This window comes from Lissotriton vulgaris, chromosome 7, assembly GCF_964263255.1.
Source record: "Lissotriton vulgaris chromosome 7, aLisVul1.2, whole genome shotgun sequence".
NCBI classification, from domain to species: domain Eukaryota; kingdom Metazoa; phylum Chordata; class Amphibia; order Caudata; family Salamandridae; genus Lissotriton; species Lissotriton vulgaris.
In genome coordinates, this window is record NC_141695.1 from 608136041 (window position 1) to 608158647 (window position 22607).

The 22607-nt window shown below is 46.3% G+C and overlaps 1 protein-coding gene across 2 annotated transcripts in view; it reads right to left on the minus strand.

Moving 5' to 3' along the window:
- Positions 1-22607, minus strand: part of MYO15B (myosin XVB) — a 961787-nt gene that overhangs the window by 499415 nt on the left and 439765 nt on the right. For both annotated transcript variants that reach the window (XM_086930750.1, XM_086930751.1), the window contains 3 exons: positions 15770-15966; positions 13414-13716; positions 11515-11614 (listed from right to left, as the gene is read on the minus strand). In XM_086930750.1, coding sequence (XP_086786876.1) covers positions 11515-11614; positions 13414-13716; positions 15770-15966 — 600 coding nt within the window. The remainder of the gene's footprint in view (positions 1-11514; positions 11615-13413; positions 13717-15769; positions 15967-22607) is intronic.

A 22607-nucleotide genomic window follows, 5' to 3' on the forward strand; every position in this document is an offset into this window, starting at 1 on the left:
TGGTTCACCTAGCATGTGGAACACCTTGAAAACCACCTGCGATGCTAGAGTGGGGAACGCCATGACAAGAGGACACGAAAAAGACTGCCAAGTAGCTGTAGGAGCGCTTTTAAAGGTCTGATACAAGCCAGCCTGCGGCATGGAGGAAGACTCAAAATGGCAGCATTACCGGCCGGGCGTTGATCGACTCGGTGGAGCTGCCTCCCCTGGACCGTGGACAAACTCACTGCGATGGACCCAGCATGCAGCATAGACCCCCCACCCCCGGGCGGCGAAATAATGGATGGCGAGTCAGAGAGGAAGCTAGATTCGACCCTCAGTGAGATGGGTAGACACCCTCTCGCTCCACAGGGACGTGACGGAGAAAGGGCCAACGAGCAGCCCAACACCCAGGTGGGAGCGCACCAATAAAGCAGCGGAGGGTGGGGAGCTCCCGGGTAATATCCCTGCTATACAACCTGGGCCACAGTGGGGAAATTAAGGCACTAGAGGCATCCCTCATGAGGTATACCAAAGAGGCCCTACTTTAAAATGGCACTAGAAAGGTCCAAAATACCTTGTGAGACCCCCAGCCTGTGGCTGATTCTATAGAGAGAAAGGTCTTGTCAGAGAGGCGTGAACCCTGCGAAAGGGAATGTGACTGCCTGCGTGCAAAGAGCAAACAAGCAGATAGCTGGGGATCTCTTAAATGTACTTACCTAAGCCAGAGCAAGTAGCTATCTGAGGTCCCATCGAGGCAGAGGCCCCGAGCTGACGGAGAGTCGCCCACCCTGCCCCAGATTACCCTGACCTAGTCCAATGCACAAACTGTTTGGGGGACTGCACTGAGCTGACCGACCACCGTGGCCACCGGAAAAGACTCAAACTAACAGAGTCTCCAGCTATTTTGCTCCAACTGAGCCCAGGTTGGAGAAAGAAGGGGAAGCTCACGTGGCAGGCGGGATGGTGCTCACCCGGGACGATCTGCTGGCGACACTGAGTGAGTTCAAGAGGGAACTCAGAGAAGACATCAAGGCAGACATCGGCGCCTCGTTCGACGCATTCAGGGCCGAGATGTGAACAAAACTAGTGGCGCTTCAGGCTGATGTAGACTCGTTCGGTTCCCGCACCTTGGACTCCTCCATGCTAAAATGTGAAGCTTTAGAAAACCACTCCAGCTGAGACAATATAAGAGTGAGGGGCCTGAAAGAAGGAACCAAAGGGACAGACCTGGAAACGTTCATGGTGGGTCTCTTCTCTAGTGTCATGGGAGACGACTGTCCGGAGGTGCAGCTGGAACGAGTACACAGGGTGGGCCCATGGCTGCAAGGGGAAAATAGATGCCCAAGAGACATTCTGGCCAAATTGAGTTCCTTTAAAACTAAGGAACTGGTCCTCCGGAAAAGTCAGGAGCAGCGATACGGTCACCTTTCAGGGCGCAAAGTGCTCACTCTTCCAAGATGTGGCCCAAGCCACACTGGCATGCAGGCAACAGTTCCGTCCGATTACAGTGGCACTAAGGGATCACCAGATTAAATACCAATGTACTTACCCTTTTGCCATAGCCTTCCCGTTCGGTAACAAAAAACACCACTTCACAGAGGTGTAAGGGGCGGCGGCCCTGATCAGCCTTGAGAAAACACCACCGCAGGAGGCAGCAACCTCAGGGATAGAACACGTGGAGCTGGCGATGGAGCAGTGCTCATCGGGCCCCTGACAGACGCCCAAAAGGGGTGGCAAGACGATGAACTCCCCATCTGACAGATCTCTTTAACGAAATAGCAACTACCCAACAAGTATTTCCATCCATGGGGGAAGAGTTAATCACTAAAATCCCCAAGGCAGGGAAAGATCCCCAATTATGCACCTCATACAGGCACATAGCACTATTGAATCTGGGCGCCAAACTATACTCCAAGATATTGGCCAGCAGACTAGAAGATATTTTACCTACACTAATTCACCCCGACCAATCGGGTTTTATCAAGCGATGCCAGACCCACGATAACTTAGGCAGGATAATGCACCTAATTGATAAAGTTCAGAAGAAATGTATCCCAGCGGCCCATTTATCATTGGATGCAGAGATGGCCTTCAACCAGGTCGATAAGCCCTTCTTAATGTGCACCCCACGCCGCTTCGGGTTTGGTGAGTCACGAGTCACAAGGCAGGGCTGTCCCCTATCTCCCATGCTCTTCGCCCTCTGTATTGAACCACTCACAGTGCGGATACGATCAGAGATCAGCGGCATCAGATCTGGACCAGATCAGATGAACACAACATTTTGCTCTTCGTGGATGATGTATTGCTACCCATCACTGACCCTAGTGCTTCACTGCCGGTTTCCTTTATTATTCCAGACAGGTGCTTCCATCGCATTCAAACCACTCTGTTTTTTCGCGATTTTCATCTGGCCTCCCTATTTTCCTGTCAGGCTCAATACCCCCCTCTAAGCCATTGGGACCACCCTCCACCCTTGGGTGACATTTTTACCAACAGGCTTGAATATACCCTTTGCCTGCCATTCAGTAACCTGTGCATACAGCGTTCACTACAGGCTTCAGCAGCCTCGCTTACCTAGCTTCCTTCCTTCCCAGGTATTTATGCCCAGCAGCATCTGTCTCACTGCAGATCAATGCGGAAAACCTTGAACCTTCTCTGGACCACCCTCCAGGTACCTCCCATCACCGCCTCCTCTGAGCCCCCTGAATAGTAAGTTATCTTCCATCCCAACCCTCCAGTGCTGCCTTTGCCTTCCCAGCATACACACTTACCTTCTCTTGCTTTAGGCAGAGGTGTTCCAGGTTTTAGCTGGATTGTTCCGGGACCCTCCTCTAACACGATTGGGATTTCAGTCACGATACGTTGCGTATGTCGCCGTGGTTCCTCCTTGGACATTGCACTTTTTTGTACATATCACCTTCTCTGAGCCTAGCCACGTGGTATTCTTCCTTCGCTTTGATTTGTACGCCGCGATCTATACTTGTCCTCACCTTCCCTCTTGGGCTCATCCATAACTCTCCTTCCTGAATTCCTTATCCCTTCTTCTTTCTGACCCCACTTGGTCCACCATTGAGTGTGTATATTTTTACCTACAGCACTGCTATAAGAAATAAGAGTAACCTGGTCCTGATGATGGCTTGACTACTTCAACAGGCCAAAACACAGTTGACTTTTACAGTGAATATTTCAGCGCTATTACTCAAGGATACCCAGCTTGATTTCCTTTGTATATATTAGCATTTATTGTTTGGGTATCCGGACTATGTAAATCTCACTATCATTTGTGGTTTTTTGTTGCACCCCTTCCTGTCGCTGTGTATACTTCCTCACGTGTCACTTGCGCCGTCACCATTTTTCACGAGCACTTGTGCACAGTATTCCACATGTTACATGCCATTTAATTTAATGCAGTGCTACCCTTACATATGTTTGAATATATGAAGTTAAATATAACAAATATATGTATTTACTAAACTCAATCCTATGTTGTCAAATTGTTTTTTTGTCTCCCTGGTTTCTTCTTCCGCTCCCAGTAATTAATTGTGCTGCTTGAAATTAACCTTTAACTAACATCCTTAGAGACCTTTATGTTTGTTACAGATGTTCGCCCTAGTCTCTACAGGGTTTATGTGCTACCTCCTGTAGTGGGATACATCACAGAATTTATTTGGCAAGGGCAAAGAGCCCGCTTATACCAGCGATTATGAACTAGGCACGCCTGGAGGGAGGTCTGTCACTCCCCGATTTCCTCCTGTATTATAGAGTCGCACAACTTCGGGTCTTGGCCAAGTTGTCCCTTAATGCCTCAGATAGACAATGGCTCCATATGAATAAGCAGATAGCGGGAAGAACTATTTGGGACCTTCCTTGGAAACCGAAACAAGACAGACCAAACAATGTCTATCAGAGCACCCTGACAGCCACCACCCTAAAGGTGTGGAATAGAGTAACCAAGGCATTGCCCCTAATGACCTTTCCATGCCCCCACGCCCCCATTCATTTTCACCCTGCCTTCCCTCCAGCGCTACCAGAAGGTCCCTTTGATAAGTGGAGGGAGGGTGGTTGCCTCATGTTATCTGATATCTTCAAGCTAGGAGAACAACGCTCCTTCGCAGATTGTGCTGCTCTTTTTAAGCCCGCGCCCACAGAAGAATACCACTATTTTCAGTTAAAACACTGGGTGAGCGCTGCGGGGGGAAGCTGCCACCTCTGGGGAGGACCTGCCTGCCAGACGATCCTTGTGCCGTGAGGGGAACGGCTGTAAACCCATTTGGCCCAGCAACCCTCGCTTGGGGAAACGCTAGGCTGCCGCCTCCCTCGTTTACAAGGGGGTGGTAGGCTCTTTCACTCACTTCCTGTTCACTTCCTGGTCCACTGGGAGCGGTTAGCGCTCTAGTGGATCCTCACCGCGCTATATAGCCCTCGCGCCTTCCTGAGCGCGCAGCGATCGCGCGCAGCCCCGCCGAAGACCCGCCAAAGAGCTGCCCGTCTGCGCCCGTCCGCGACGGGACGGGGCATAGGGGCCAGGGACACTGCTCCCTCCATCTTGCCACGTTTAGGTATGTGTCCACATCGTATTACCTATACCACCCACGCCCTACTAGACCTAAAACCACAGACAGCATGTGGTTCTAAAATACCATGGCACACCGTAGAAGGAGCATTCTCATGTTTCGAATGTCATCACCGACTACTCGGTAACAACGCCCCGTCCAATGCTGGAGCCCCTGTTACCGGGCTGAAGGCTTTCCTCCTAAATGTACGATCCCTGCCTAAACACCAGCATGAGGTATGGGACCTGGTAAACTCTATCCAACCAGACATATGTTTCCTCACTGAAACTTGGATGAAGCCCCACACCATCACAGCTGTAACAGTGGGGATCCCAATCGGATACAAACTGAAACATCTAGACAGAGAAGGGAAGACAGGCGGTGGCCTAGCAATCATACACAAGGATGATTTAAAGGTCACCATATTTTCACAATATCAAAGTCTGCAATTAGAAATCATGTTCTTTAAAATTGCCCTTACTAGCCACACTTTCTGGAAAGGAGCCCTTGTTTACCGCCCACCAGGACCAAACCCTGATTTTTCTCTCCTTCTCCAAGAATTATTAGCTCCCCAACTTAAATCCAATGAAGACTTCATTCTTCTAGGGGATTTCAACATTCATGTAGACTTACCAAATTTACCTGAATCTTATACCCTAATCACTGACTTGCTAAACGTAGGTCTAGAGATAAAAAACACTGGACCCACGCATAATGGTGGTCACACGTTAGACCTTGTTCTCTCCAATTGTCCCAAGGTCATCTGTCTTCCAGCTAGAGAGATCTTATGGACAGACCACTCTCTTCTAGAATTCATACTCTCAACTCCCAAAAGACCGATAAATAAAGGACCCTCCCTTCCTTCTTGGCGCCGTCAATGGCACAAAATTTCCCTAAGCAAGCTACAGGAAACGTGGGTACAACCCACCATATCAGCAGAAGATACAGTAGATGTAGCATTGGCTAAGCTTACAGGCTCAATCAAACAAGCCATTGACACTTTGGCCCCCTTAAAACTATACAAAGAATATCCTGCCTCTAAACAAGAAAGCTGGTACACTAAGGAGTTAAGGGAGGAAAAACAAAAATGTAGGCAAGCCGAAAAAAAATGGAGGAAACATAAGACCAAGGAAACAAGAGCGGTCTTTCATCATGCTCAATCTCAGTACTATAAAAACATCAGACAGGCTAGAAAAAATCGTCTTCTACAACAACTAGAAGAAGCCACTAACTGTCCCAAGGAGCTTTTCAAAATCCTCCAAAACTTTGTTAATCCTGCCGCATGTGAAAGCTCAGAGGAGTTCTCACAGACCTTATGTGACGAGATATCATCCTTTTTTGAGAGTAAAATTGATACTATATACGAGAAAATAGTGGCTGCCAATAACAGTACGAATGGCGCTAGCAGGATTATACCTCTAAACCTGCCCAAAGACAAAGACAGTGGAAGCCCCATATCACACTTTCCCCTTATTGAAAGTGCAGATCTCCCCCACCTCATTACCCACATCAAATCAGGGTCTCCAAACGACCTTCTCCCTGCTAAGATGGTTTCTCCCCTGCTCCCTCTCCTGGGCCCCTTCATACAGAATGTCATTAATACATCTCTTACGAAGGGACAAGTCCCAGCAGACTGGAAGAGGGTGGTAGTAAACCCAATACGTAACAAAGCTGCTTCCCCATGGACCGACCTTTCCAACCTGCGTCCCATTTCACTCTTACCATACATCAGTAAGATAGCTGAGAAGCATGTGAACACCTATCTGTCACAACATCTAGAAGCGACGGAGGGCCTGGACTATTCCCAATCTGGGTTCAGGCCAAACCACAGCACCGAATCTGCCCTCCAAACAGTGACCAATAACATCAGAATGGCACTGGATGGGGGCAATTCCATGATTCTGGTGCTGCTGGATCTCTCCGCCGCTTTCGATACGGTGTCTCACAAAGTGCTTCTTGAGCGACTAAAAGACGTAGGTTTGGAGGGCACGGCATTGGCATGGATGGAAAGCTTTCTGTCAGGACGCTCTCAAGAGGTTAGGCTGGGCTCCCACAAATCCATCCACAGGGAGCTCAATAAGGGAGTGCCACAGGGCTCCTGCTTAAGCCCTACACTTTTCAACGTGTATGTGGCTCCCCTAGCCAACCTAGCAAGATCATTTGGGTTTACACCAGTGTCGTACGCTAACGACACCCAACTCCTCTTTCCCTTTAAAGATCTGACACCTGCGATAAAAAATCCTTCGCAGAGGGAATGAGAGCAATATCTGCTTGGATGTCAGCAAACTGTCTCCAATGCAATATAGGAAAAACGGAGGTCATGCTGTTTGGACAAGCAATAACACATTGGACACCGGACTGGTGGCCCCTGGAATTAGGCCCCGTTCCTAGCCCCAAAAACACAGTGAGAAACCTAGGAGTGTTAATAGACCAAACACTTACTTACAAGGACCACGTAAACCAGGTGGCAAGCACCTGTTTCTGAGCCATCGGTATGCTAAGGAGAGTGTTTCCCTACCTGCCAGACTGCCATAGAAAAACACTAGTGCAGGCGTTAATCATCAGCAGAGTGGATTACTGCAACGGCCTTCTTTTGGGAGCAAATGAAGGGCAGCTCAAAAAACTGCAAGTAATCCAAAACACGGCAGCAAGGATAGTCCTCAACGCCCCCCCCAGGACTCCCTCCCTTCCCCTGCTGACCAAACTCCATTGGTTACCAGTGAGGAAACTAGTGCATTTTAAGACCTTATGCACAATTCACAAAAGTGTGATAGGCAAAGGCCCCAAATATCTGGCCAACATCTTCCTGCCTTATGCCCCTGGGCGAACCCTGCGCTCTGGGAACCAACAGCTTCTGCAGGTGCCCAGAATAAAAAAGGCCAGACAAGGAGGGCGAGCCCTGGCCCACCTTGGACCAAAGCTTTGGAACTCTCTGCCTCTTGAGATAAGAACACTGACCAACCATCTGACCTTTCGTAAGGTCTTGAAAACACATCTATTTCCCATTAACTGATCTCTCTCTCTAAATACACCATTCACCTCTTCACTTAACATCTGAGGATATACTCACTGGCAAAGCGCAGAGATACCCCTCTGGGGGTCTATTCATGCGCTATAGAAGAATATAAAATAAAATAAACCCGACCGCCGCGAGGGCAAGGGACTACATCCCCCAGGTGCCCCGGCGGTCGGGTGACGTCAGCGGAGCGCCCGGAGGCGCGGGACAAAGGCGGGAGAGCCGAGCGCTGCTGGTGAGCGCTGCGGGGGGAAGCTGCCACCTCTGGGGAGGACCTGCCTGCCAGACGATCCTTGTGCCGTGAGGGGAACGGCTGTAAACCCATTTGGCCCAGCAACCCGACTGCCGCGAGGGCAAGGGACTACATCCCCCAGGTGCCCCGGCGGTCGGTGGCGTCAGCGGAGCGCCCGGAGGTGCGGAACAAAGGCGGGAGAGCCGAAAGGAGAATAAATTGCTTGCACCCTCAAATTCACCAACACTCTTGGCCCAGATACAAACTATGATTAACGCCGCAATACACCCTTTAATAGAAAGAATGAACGATCTTGGGGATAGGATCACGGCAATAGAGGAAATGACCAAGACAAACTCGCTACTCCTAAAAAACTTGGCAGACCCCAATCTATTACAGCCATTACGCGATACTGTAAAGCCTTTAACAACTCCACAAAGTAGTGTTCTCCAACTCCAACGGGCAACCCCAGGTATGCCAACTCAATCCAGCGAGAAAGTTCCCATCAAAATAAAAACAACACACAGCTGTTCCTTTATAACGGGGCTGAACAATGCAACAATACCACCTAAAGGGCCACTCCCCAAGATAAGGAACATCCAAAGGAAAACAAATCACATCCATTTACCACCGGAGGCTGCCCCGTTCGTGGGTGTCCTTTCTGGGGTGCCTGAACTCACAAAGGGAAAAACTGAAAGTGAACAGGAGCTGAGAAATAAGGCACTATTTTGGCTAACAAAGAATAGACCCCTACCCCCTGACATCGATGGTAGAATACAATGTGTTAGAAGGGTGGGATGGTTAGGTCCGCTTCGAAAAGAGAGATCCGGTGATCTGGTGCTGATAAAGTTCATAAATAGCAATGTTGTCCCTTACCTCCAGTCTTGGAAACCACAGATAGGAGATGGACCTATACACACCTGGGGTCTATCTGATTTTTATCCTAGAGAATCACTTCACCCCCATACAAGATCATCGAAGAGACTAACTTTTGGTTGGGCCAAAACAGCTCCGGGGTGAGGGGCTTTTAATACCCAGACTCTGACTTGACATACTATTGATTTGGTACCTGACCTTTCTCAAAGATTTTATGTTATAATGTTATTTACCGTGATATGATTTGAAATGTAATTGTGTATATATTTTGCAATGTGCTTTTATGATTTTATACCTAAAAATCGAATAAAGCTAAAGTTACTTACTTACTGGGTGCAACAACCCCAGGAGCGGCTGGCCGCAACCAGGGACTTGCTTCCAATAGAGAGGTTTGTCCAAACCGGCAACACAACTAAGGGCTGCATATCCTTTCTGTACTCTATCCCTCTAATGGTGGGTCCACAATAAGCTCCGCGCCACAGAGGTTTCTGGGATGCCATGCTACACACCCCCATAGTAGAGAAACAGTGGAGCTCCCTATACAAAGTCATTGCTAAATATAACTGTTTCATGTTCTTGAGAGAAGCACATTACAAAATCATGTACGATTGGTATCTACACCCCAAGAAACGACATACTATTTTCCCAAACACTTCCGATAGATGCTGGCTGGGCTGTGGACTTTTGGGAGATTTCCGACTGCACGTCCATTCAACCCTTCTAGAATTAAATTCTTTCCCAAATCAAACAGATTCTGGGGTACCCATTCCCTGCTTCCCTAGAACACACACTTTTGGGGTGCGTGGTCCCATTCTGAAGTACCAAACACAGGGGGACTGCTCTATCATGTAGCTATGTCTGGGGGTGGCCAAAATGACAATAGCAGCAGCCTGGAAGAAACCAGAGGCCCTCTCTCTTACCCAATGGCATGCCGGTTTCTGGCGAGCTCGAGCCCTCGAACGGATGACAGATAGTATTGAAGAATCCAGCAAGAGCTTTGATTACATTTGGAGTCCCTAGGTGGGTTACCTGTCGGAGGGGTTACCTCTATTTGCCTGTGGGCCTAGGTTGTGGATCCTCCACCTCTTTCAGATATAACAGATTTGGCTCCAGTCTTGAATTCCCAGGAAGTCGAAGCATCTAGGCCTTTTACTGACTCTTCCGAGGGCGACCCCAGTCTCCCCCCGAGCTTGGAGCGGTGGACCCCTTGGGTCCTCTGGACTCCGGATAACGTCTGCCCTACACTCACCTCAGCAATGTTAGGGTCATATACATGGGGTACCAATGAAATGTTTAGTTGTTTTGTGATATGTTTATTTGTTAGCTCCTGAGGGTAGAACACAGAAGCAACATGAGACATGTAAACTATGCATGTAAGGCACTGTAATGATGGAACGTCTGTGCCTAGGTATGGTGAATAGTCATGCTGAGAACTTGTGGAAAAGCTGTGTGTTGTCTTTTGATAACTGATGATCTTGGCATGCGAACTATGCTCGGCCGAGCTACAAATGTTGTGTATGTTTGTAAAAACCAATAAAAAGATTTTGACAAAAAAATTGGTGGAGCAGTCAGTAATCCGAACAATAGAATAATACTGTACGCCCACTATAAACCTTTGGTAACATTCAGGCAGTATAACAGAACTTTATTCTGGATGAGTGTTAAATACCTTAAAAATTCCCTTCACTGCCAGATTAAAGGTATGCCTTAAATGCATAACAATATTGGACCTGAACATCATATTTTTTAAATGGGTGTCTTCTGTCACTAGCAGCAAAAGCTAGAAACCCGCCTTTGATTCCCTACCTAAGCCCTTAACAAACGTAATATTGCACGTCTGCTCCGCAGAGCTATCTATGCTAGCAAAAGAAAAACGATAATGCTCTGTTTGATGTGAAACTCTGAGGGCAATCTAGAAATGAATCTAGGACCAGTACTGAAAACACCTTATCTTTAAATAATGTGCTAAAAATGCTCTTTGATGGAAGAAGCCTAAAGCTGAACAAGAGGAACTCCATTATTTTGGGTTTCAACTGGCCTCAGTCAACACAGCGAGAAATCAAAAACTAGATTGACTGAGTAATATAGTGTGGACAGTGAGCAGCCAGGGTTGGCTTTTCTGGCCTGGTTATCAGATGGAACACCATAATCCCTTTCACCACCGATGATACCACATGGTTGACCACTGGCAGCAGCCTCATATTAGCTGTGTAAGGTGAAACAACAGAAAGTAATCAAGGGCCTTTGCCCCTGTATACTCTTTATTCCTACTGAAGCCTTCATGGTCCCAAACCGCGGGAAGCAGAACTACTGGCAGCGGTAGGAACTGGCAAGCCGCAGGTTTGTCACCATGCCAACCTTAATTGAGACGGTTTGCTTTCTTATCACTTGGAGTAGGAATCTATCGATGAAACTGCAAGAGCCTGCATGTGAGAAAGAACCACTGAGTGGGGAATCGTTTCCGCTGAAGTCTATTCCCCAAACCGTAGTTCAACCTCTTGTGTAGGTTGCACAGACCTCCCTTAAGCAGTAGCGCCTTCTACCTCCTCTGCTGGGCGATAGCTCATGTCTCTCCTCTAGCTTGCAGCTCACACTCCTCCCCTTGGCAGCATCCCACCCCTGATCCACTCCTAGTCTATGGCTCAGGCACCTTCCCATGCTGTAACCCATCCCTGGTCCTCCTTCAGGCTGTGACTCTCTCTAACATAGAGTACAGCTCATATGTCTCCTTTATGTCTTGACTTACACTGCCATGGCACCAAAAACGACACAGAACAACATCCGCCCTCCTCCTAAGACAAGTAAAGGCATCGGCATTACAATTCAGTATTAAAAACCAACTATGCACAACACACCAATCTTCTGGAAGAATTCTCGCTTTTGCTGGAAGGTGTCCAGTTGTTCGTTGTAGAGGCTGTTGTCATCATCCCTTTCGTCTTCACTCAGCTGATTAACCTGTGAGAAAAAATACAGTGAGATCCCCACACTTCACGTTGTCCTCCACAAGCAGTACCACCTCCTCATATTGACTCATTGGGGAGGCAGGTGTTTTGCTAATACAACAGCCAAGGAAAGGAATACTCTACCGCCCCACATCAGATCCATTCCTAACCTGCTCACTTTTAGGAAAGCCTTACAAACCTGGCTTTTCCCTAAGTAATTGCCATCAGGGTTTCTGTCTTTCTTCAACAGTTCTAGCGCCTTGACATCTTCGGGTTATTCCTGTGCTCTAAAAAACTAATCAACATAACACCAAAGAACACATAAACGTTTCAGTGTGTCTAGATGGCTGGTGCTTTGAATGTCAGATTGTAGGCACATGAGGGACCTGTGTGGAGTGTGGTAATTTTGGGGGACATGTAAGTGATGTGGTGGCAGAGGCTGGGAGGCACCAACATATAGCTGTCAGTGTAATTTATGTGTGTGTGTGTGTCTGGAGGAGAAATGTGGGTGGGGGAAATCTGTGTGTATCTTCTTGTGGTTTTGTGTGTTTTTGTGTGAAGAGGGTAGCTGTGCATCCCATGGCTGTGCAGCCAATCAATGGATCTATTTGCATGAGGGTTCAATGTGTATTTGTAGTTTGCATTGTGCCCACCGCAGGTCTGCATGTTTGGGGCATAAATGTATGCCTGTTGATGGGTTTGTGTATAGGGGATCTATAAGTAAATCTGTACGGGGTGGATTAGGATGTATATTTACGCCTGTTTGGATGAAACATGCATGTGAAGGGACTTTGGGGCCGGATTTAGAGTTCGTTAGACAAGGTACTCCATCAGAAAAGTGACTGAGTATGACAGAGTACTCCATCACAAAAGCAATAGAGTACCTTGGCCGCTAAACCCTTGGTCTGCCTGCTCAATTATGAATTAGGCGGACCATCAGTTTTACAAGGAATTGGAAAACTTATTCTTAAGGAGTAGATGTCTTTGGGGCATCAGAACACCTTCCCTGTTTAGAGCAGACAGTGTGAGGTCTTTTTTTTCTGTCCATAACAAACAGAAAATAAACTCTCCTCACACCCTGGGAAAAAACTCCCAGGCTGTGGGGGGGGGGGGGGGATTCGTCTTTTGTTTCTGAAAAATGAAAAACGTATGCCGTATGGCTGTCAGAAACCTAGCGGATGCACACCAAACTTTTTCGCCAGTGACTCCTGTGATGGCAGAAAGATCACTGTAGGTATGATTGCTTCTGTGAAGGCACAGAGATCACCACACGGGCAGTGCAGTTCAAGGTGCCCATCAGAGTCAATCTCAGAAAAATCAAAAGGTACCACCCTGTTGCTTATGGCTCCCTAACTCGTCTAATCACTAAGTCTCAGAGTAAAGGATTGCCTTGTTACTCCACTCTTACCAAACATCCTCTCATCCACGCTGAGAGAATTGCAATATTTTTCTTCTTTCAGCAAGCCACTTGAGGCCTCATTTCGAGTTTGGTGAACAGGGTATTTGGTTAAGGCAGCAGTTCCGTTCAAGGTACTGAGATGACCGCAGGTCTGGCAGACTTCTCCAAATGTGGTGGGTGGGGTACTCTCAGGATGGTGGAGGTAGTATCCTCCGCCATCCAGTTGGCCACTACTTTGTCCACCCACCTCTAAATCAGTCCCTTAAATTTCTTTACCTCCAATTTCTTGGCAGTGACAGTCAGAGGTCAATAGCGCCTAGAGGGGGGCTAGTCATAAAGCTGTACTCTATGCTCACATTCATCCCTTTATTCAGCTAAAGACAACTCAATTTAGTGAAAGTAAAAGTACTTACAGGCTTTGGAGCAGTGGGTTGAGTCACTGGGCTGGTTTTCTTCTGGCTGGCTCTTGACTGTTTTTGGGAGTTGAGTGGCTTTGGTCCAGTAGGTTCCACTGGGGCAGGGGGTGGCGCAGGGACTGGAGGTGTCGAGCCATGAGGAGGAGCCCTGGGGGGTTCAGGAGCCCGCGGCAGCTCTTGCTGCTTTTGCTGTTTCTCTGGCTGCTTCAGTTGTTTTTGCTGCTGAAGCTGCTGCTGTTGCATCTGCTGTTGTTGCTGTTGTTGAGAAAGCACGCTTGCTTGAAGTGTCATCTGCTGAGCCTAGACGGCAAAATGAACCACTCTTTACCTGTGACACCAGTTTTCCATCAGGAAAAATCGAATTATACTAATATGCAACTGAACTATTTATTTTAATTTTCGTATTTAATTGGACCAAGAATATTTTAATCCTGCTATACTATGTATTAAACTAAATGATGCGTAAATCCAGACCGGAGTGCAAGCACACGGCGCTGTACATACTGAGACAGTGATACACAGCACATGCTACACTCATTTTTGTATTTACACTCTGAGGCACAGGAATATACAATGATCAGCCCAGAACCGCACCATTTTTGGTTATATGCCAAACTCAGGATTGGAAGTCATTTCCCTAGGTTTCCTTGGAAGCAAATACTAGACACTCCTGACAGCCATCAACAAATTCTAAAGCAGTGTATTTATCGCTGGAAGGCTCTACACTGGAAAATATTTGTATGCCTGCTACAGCAAGAAGATCATGCCTGCACTTCACAAGAGCCTCAACTCGCCAAGACATTGGAAACCTACTCAGTGATGAATAGGTGAAGTTTCAGGCTGTTATCCTCATCCTCGCATGTTAGTTTCCATCTCTGGGACGGACACAGTTGGTGAAGAGTCACCTGCATTCCTGCCCATGTATTTAGGCACTTCTGCACTATGCCCCTAAAGAAGCTCCCGCCTTTCATACAGAACTTCCTGCAGAAGTGCATACATACATAAAGTTATGCTATGCTGGAATACTTTCAGAGTGGAAGTGCCTCTGTCCCTATATAGGGTCAATTTCCAATCTAATGTTAGGCATGTCCTAGAGATATACTCCAAGCCAGGGGTCGCCAACCTTTTCTGAGATGACAACAACATATGTTTAGTGAAAATCACCCGAGCTACTAACATTGTTATTGTGGCATAGTGACCACATCAGGCAAGATTATGTTATTGTCCACCATATGAAAGATTACGGGCAGTGTTCACCTCAATTCATCAGGCTTGGTTTCCAGAAGTAAAATAAAAAGGTTTTGGCAATGTGGAATGCTTTCATGTGGGCTGCACTGCCCAGTCACTAATATTATTACTAATAAATCTCAACGCCCCTTGAAAAATCTGTCAAATATCATATTTTCATATATTTTGAAAATGCAACCATTTTCTCCAGATATCAGCTTTTGAGTTCTGAAAATACACACATTTTCTTCCTGAATACATGCTTTTCGATTGTGGTACACATATCATTTCAATCAAGCAAGAGCTTCTAATTTAGTAGGCTGGGCTACACACAGGAAAGCTACATATAGTTAAACTGGAGAGCTACCAGTAGCTCACAAGCTACCTTTTGGAGAAGCCAAGCAATATCCTTCATGGTCGGCTCCACCATTATGGCGGAGGCGCATCACCCCCCTGCTGAAAGTCAGCAGAGGCAAGGACACATAAAATGATAAGAAAAGGTTTTTCTTGTCATTTTATTTTGCGTCCTGCCAGTTGAGGGAGGGGTGTGGACAGCCACAATTATGCTGCAGCACCACAGAGGAGGGGAGAGTGGTGGGCACTGCTATATGCGCATGGTGGTTTGGCCAGCGCCGGCTAAACCGTCATGCGCACGTAGCCTTTCCCCACCTAACTGTGTTGTACAGCTGGGTGGAGAAACCAACACAGGCTACCACTCTATGTCTGAGCGCCGAACCGAGGCACTCAGACCAATCCCAGTGCTGCTCGCATGCTGAAATAGTATTCACAGCATGTGAGCAGCGCTGGGTTTTGGAGCATGGAGCCTGCGTAGTGTGCACCAAGTACCTGACCTGGGCGCGAGGATCAGGAGGAAGGCGGCGGCCATTGGAGCAGGTAAGAGTAGTTTTAATATTTTTTGACTTTTTATGTTTCCCCCGCTCCTCGCCCCACCACTTTACAGTTCCAGTGGCCGCTCATTGATATCCTTACAGACCTTTTGCACCTCAGTCCTCCACCCACCATTTTGCAGATAATTCTTTACTTCTTTTAGTGTCTTATTCTCTCCATCTTCCACTTTCTCCCCATTGGCATGCTCATTCTTATCAGTTGCCGAGGTGCTGCTCACCAGAAGGAGGGCCTGCTGGTTGATGAAGGTCTGCTGCTCAGCTGCTGCCATCGAAGAGGCTGCGGCAGACGGGGCCGGTTGAGGCGGCTGCATCATCATGGGCTGTGGTTGCTGCATCAGCATGGGCTGGACCTGTGGCATCATCATAGGCTGTTGCTGTGGCATCATCATAGGCTGTTGCTGTGGCATCATCATTGCTGCAGGATGGAGAAAGAAAAAGGTCATCTATTGCACATCCCTACCATAAATTCTCTCATTCCAAAGGTATTGTAGCGTTCAGTGGGTCCCTGCATTGAAAGTAGTGCAGATGCTGTCTCTCCAATGCTTGGAAAACCTGACTACGAGGTTTCTAACCATTTTAACACCGATAACCAGGTGAGTACACAAAGGTCCTCATCACAAGTGGCCCGTGTCAGATAGGCATATTTAAAAAAGTGATAAGACAAATGCAAAAAATCACATAAAGTTTATTTGATTTGATTTGATAAGACAAATCAATGTGACATTCGGATAGACATAAAATCACACAAGATCCTTACAGCTTCACGTACAAGTTAAAAAGCACTTAAATTGTAAAATTATGAATAGCAATAAGGCCTTGTTAGGTAGGATTTTGCTAATATTCTATTACTTATTTCTTTTTAACCAAGAGTAAAACAACTATCTGGACACTGCAAAGACCAGATAGGGAGTCATATCAGGTTGGAAAATCCTGATAATTTCCGTATACCTAGTGACACCCAGCTTTCGGCAAATTGGAATAATCCATTTGGCCCATAGTTCTTTATACACTTTCTTTCTTCTGACCACACAAGCTACACTACTGATTTATATTATTTAAAGGTTTTGTCCATTTTGACCTACAACGTTTGAGGTCAGGTTTCCATAACAGAACTGAATCTATAATTATAATAATAAAAACGAAGTAGTTAAAGTACCTTGTGCCAGTGTTAAAATAATATTAAGTTTATAGGTGTAGAAATGTTTTTTTAACTCCTTCACAGTAATATCGGTACAACAGCCTGCCTGGTCAATCCAGAGGCTATCTAAACCCATCCCGATTAAGGTGTTGTTCACATATTTAATCCATGGTAAGTTAACAGGGTTTGGATGTTTGCAAATTTCCATCAACCTGTTTCAATAGGGCAGAAGTTCAGGTGGGGCCCAGATTCGTCTCCAGAAAATGAATGGATTTTGACCCGAGACCGAAACTAAGCCTCAGTGGTACTAAGGGAGTGCTGACTGGTAGACACATCATTTGCCTGATAAATCTGTTCTCAGCCATTTCCAGGGGTATGATGTTCTTATGGCCCCATAGCTCGGCAACATAAAGTGCAGCCGCTAGTGCCTGATATGTATATAGTTGGATTACTGGTGTTATGAATTTACACAACAAAACTTTATACAGCTTCAGTGGACCCCCACTTTGCTGTTCTAATTTTAATCTTCTTTCAGCGACATGTGATGTCCAGTACAACTTCTCATCATGTGTAATCGCTAGATAATCAAAATGAAGAGCCTGTTCTAATGGTATACCAACTAAGGTGGGTTTGGAGCATGTTGAGGGACAAAGGTTAAACAACATAAATTTCGTTTTACTAATATAGTTTCCAACCCCCTTGACCCACATAATATGTTGAAACCATCAAGTATTTTTTGCAGCCCCAATTGTTTTAATCTCAAGCACCACACACCCCACATATACACCAATCCAGATCACTAGGCTCCCTGAGGGCCTACCCTTCCCACAACACCTGGTGTTAACATTGTAGATGGCAAAGTTAGGATAACTAATTTCATGACTTTGCCATGTCTACTGAAAGAGGCAAATATCAAACATATTGATATATGTGCCCAATCAGGATCCCCCAATTTTGAACCAAGGCCAACTGCTGTGACCGCAATTTCAGGGGAAGACCTCAACCCCCCATCAGCCAACGACAGCAGAACATGCCCGGAGGGGCTCTCCAAATTAGCATAGGGCTCCAGCTGCGCAGGCCTGCCATGTCCGCGATTCTGGGGGACCTCAAGCCCATCAGCCACTGTGGCAGGAAGCCGCCAATGACTGCAGAATGTGCCCAGAGGCTCTCTGCAAAATAGTGCATGGCTCCCGCTGCGCGGGACGGCTGTGACGGCAATTCCAGGGTGAGACCTCAACCCCCATCAGCTACTGCAGCAGGAAGCCGCCAACTACTGCAGAATGCGCTCGGAAGCACTCTACACATTAGTGCAGGCTCTCGCTGCGCTGGACGTGGCCGTGTGAAGTCTAGGCCAAAAGCGGTTCCGTCTGCGCCCATCAGCGATGAGGCTGGGCTGGTCCACCCTTCTTGACCTCTTGCACTGAAACAACCAATAACTGCAGGGGTAAGTCTTATCAACCATCTCAAAAGTATACCATTTACTACTGGGTCAACAGGGCTCATTACGATGGGCAAAGGTAACGTCCACTCTGCTTTCCAAATCTAAGGACAATACAGGATAATTGGCACATTTAAAAGGAGGCAAAAATCTGGTTGTACAGAGACCAGTTTGGATAGATGAGTTTATAGGCACTGTAATTGACCAACTGAAGGGGGTGATACCCCATGAATTCCCGCCGCTTCTGGACAAAATAGTTGTCCTCGATTCTTGAGTAATCACACTGACCAAAGCCAATATAGATTGTGAACATCCTCATGCCAAAACTTTATCCCCAAAGGCAGACCAGCTGGATGGAGTTGGTATTTCAAGGACCGAACTATCCCAGAACCATAGAAGCAGCATAGGACCTGACCATGGTCTGGGGGAAGCATGGAACATAGGAGGTAATGGATAAAAGGGAACACATGTCCAATTGACACCCTCAACAGATACTCTGAAGAATTACCATCAAGAAGTAACTGCAGAAATGTAGTGGTCATTCCCAATCCGCCTCAAAATAAGGCCCCTGTACTACTGACTTATTCCCAGAGGTCTCTCCATGTGTAGTTGTGATGTCCGGGGGTCCCTGGTTTGAGAGATGGGCGAGGGAAGACCACACTGAACTGAGCAATAAATATCTTAACTGGCTTGGTAAATTCAGGAACTTTCCAACTTCGATGGCCAGCAACATACTGTGCACTAAGCGTGTGGAGTGGATTGGGAAGGAGACAAAAGACCGTTCCGGAGATAGTGTTGTCATCAACTTTAGAGACCCTACAGTTGTTTATGATTTGCTAAGTAACAGTTCTACTGATCCCTTAAGGGGTAACTGGTGAACTTACTACGCCTGGGATATTTTTATAAGCCCCCTTTGGCCTCCCAAATAAGTCTGTCACAAGTTGTGATGAATCCTTCCTTTTTATCCTGCAAGTATCCTAAAATAAACCAGCAATATATGCACAACGTCCCCTTGTACAATAGGTTTGGTTCTTTAGATCCAAGCTCACTGCCGTAGCAAGGTAACCCAGAGGAGAGTGAAGCACTCATGCCCCAATGATCAGAACATTAGCCTGAGGATATTAATGCCTAGCCCGCTCAATAAAACTTCTAGAGCAATTAGATCTCAGCCTTTCTTGATCTGGACTTTTCCTTGAGGGCGATAACGCCATCTGATGCCAAAAATACCTCGTTAGCCACCAAGCTCCCTGAACTAGTGGGCAGAAATCTGCAGGGGAACCCAAGAAAAATAAGGACATCTTATATCAAAATAATGTATGGATCTCTCTGGAGAAGTTGTTGGATATAGAAAAAGTAATTTAAGCATGATTTGCTCATTCATGTAGAAATCGGAAAGCACTTTAGACATAAATTTCGGGTTAGTTCTTATCATCACTCTGTCAGTCTGAAACTGGAGAAATGGATCTTTGATAGTGAAAGCTTGGATTTTGCTGACTCTTTTAGCTGATGTCCATGTCAAAGTAGGCCCACCTTCTATGAAAGGAACTTTAATCCTGCCCTATTCATTGGCTCAAATGGATCTTGCATAAGCTGAGACAGAACTATATTGAGTTGCCAAACCACTTGTGATTTCTTCACAGGGGAAAAGACTTCAAGAGGCCTTTCATGAATTATTTTATTATCCTACTACTATAAATGAAGGTTTGTTAAATTCCTTTCAGAAATAGGAAACTGAGTCTGTATGAAATTTGATCAATACATGGGCTAACTCTGATCGAGCAAGATTTAAAAGATAGGGAAGGATCTAATGGGGCATAGAAGACATAGTATGAAAACTTTGTTGTTCACACCAGTTACAAACCTTCGCCATTTACTACAGTAAGTCTTATTTGTTGATATAGATCTAGCCTCCGTCAGGATTTTTCTGCAGTCTTTTGGGATTTTTAAACTTGAACATTAAAGGTGTTCAGGGGCCAAGCATGAACCTTCAATGAAGCTGGATATGGATGTTGAATCTGAATATGGATGTTGGATCTGGATGTTGGACCGGAACTTTGACTGTGGTCAAGAGGTCTTGCCCTTGTGACAGCAGAATTTGAAGAGCTTTCCAAGAGCAGAATTTTTTCAGTAAACCAAAATTGTCTTGACCATGCTTGTGGGATTAGAATTAATCAGCAAGATTCCCTTATTCTCTTTTTGGAAAAGTTTGTATCGTTAGTATAAGTCACGCAGTCGAAATGTACTACGTTACCAAGGTCTTCTGTACCAAAAACAAATTTATTTAATTTTTATCTGGTTTTTAGATTCATCAAAACGCATGGGCAAACCAAAGACTGTCACGACAGTGAATACATGAATACAGTATTTACATTTATACACACATACCAATATACATTATTTACAAGGTGAAAGAAACACAATTGAATAAAGACAGTTGTAAAAGACACACCAAAAAAAGCAATAACATTAATCAATATTCAAACATTAATTGCATTTATATACAGTGAGAAAATTCCTACAAAAAGCAAGGGTACAACCAGTCCATGGGGATGTGAAACCAAAGGACAGGCGGGGACAGATGGAGTAGTACGCCTGCCTGCCTGACAACACTGTGGTTGATATTTATATTGGGTTGCACCACTAGGGTCCCAGGTGGTATTTACTTTCTCTTCCTAGGTGCACCCTTTTGAATGACCACAGGATGGGTATGTCGACGCGTTTCGAACCGGATTATTGACGGTTCTCTTCAGGACGGGGACTGGGAACAATGATTCTGTAACAATATACACAGTGGGTGTCAGAGTTAGATATCATAATTGTGTGAAAAAACTTTTAGCAATGACTCCACACCATGAAAAGACTTTTACCTGCACGTGGCAAAGAATGTGCCTTGGTGTCGGTAAATCGCCAGGAAAGGGGTTGATTCTGTGAAAACATACAAAATTGGAGCTTAGCACCCTAGTCCGCGGTGGAACTTTCGGGCTATACTGATACACATCACCTAGTGCCATCAAGGACAAGAGCTCGTACCTGTGGTTAGCCGGTTCGGGTTCTTTAAGGTTTAGTTGTCCGCCACGCGGTACACACACGAGAGTGGGACTGCTTACATATTGACAATGTTTCGATGTGCAAGCTGAAAATGACACACAGAAATCGGCGCGCGAGATTAGACAAGTACTTCAGTGTGAGACAAAATGTGTAAGTTGCGGAGCCGAGTAACAATTCCTACCTGAATAAGTAGCTTGTGCAACGTGTGGCATCTGATGTCAGAAATCACTTCAGAGCTGGTATATAAGTGAGCCGGGAACTGCGTTACAAGAAGGCAAGGGTAATTAAACCAAGCTTTCCCATGGGGCGGAGGGTCATGGCGATATGGCGCTTAGCGCGTTTTGGCAGGGAACCTGCAATCCACTTACTTTATCAGGAGGATTCAATCACTCGGAGTATCTCGGACTGGAACACGCACAGTCTGTTAGTGTGTCTCAGCACTGGCTTGAATATTTGAAAACTCCCGGGCCGGTTGGCTTGTGGGAGTGGCTAGTAGGCGGAGTGAGTGAAGGATCATGGTCAATGTAGTTCGGGCCATTTTTAGATGAATATTGACAGACTTTTGTTGGGCACAGGACCTAGTGAGTACAGCGTGTGATCATACCGGGGCATAGGTATTTACAATCAGATTGACTACGTGTTGGACACTATATCAACAAGACATAGTGAGCCTACCAACTGTTGGACAAGGTGCCAAGACAATGCAACAACAATCATAGTATGTACAACATGTACAGACTATTGTGTAGAAAATAAATAAACAACCGGGTTAAAAACAGCAGCACTACCAAGCTCAGCCGAGGAACTAAGGGTTGGATCACAGACTGGAAATTTCAGACATTTCGTTCAGGCCAGTGTTAGACGTGTCAAACTTCAGAATGAGGTACGCTTCTTTCTGAGACAAGCGCAGATCAGGGTCTCCACTGCCACCCCTGATGACTGCCAGGACTGTCCATCTGATGTCTTGACTGGAATGGTTTTTTTGCAAAAAGTGTGAAACAAGTGGGGCTGTCAGGATTTTATTGTTGATTCTTGAGCGGTGCTGAATGATGCGCTGGCGAACCTCCTGAGTGGTTTTGCCGATGTACAGCATATTGCATGGGCATTGGATGGCATACACAGTGTACTTGGTTTTGCAGTTTGTGTGTTCATTGTGGCGCCAGAACTTCTTCCCATCTGTGAATAGTGACCCCTCCATGGTGAGTTCGCAGACGGAACAGGTCCCGCACTTGCGGTGCCCCGTGACAGGATTTGCTCCAAAGATGGTATTCTGGTGATCCCTTTTAGGTTGCGGTCTAGTCGATGTTATCATTTGCCCAATGCTCCAGGAGCATTGGGCACGGTATTCTGGTGATCCCTTTTAGGTTGCGGTCTAGTCGATGTTATCATTTGCCCAATGCTCCAGGAGCATTGGGCAAATGATAACATCGAC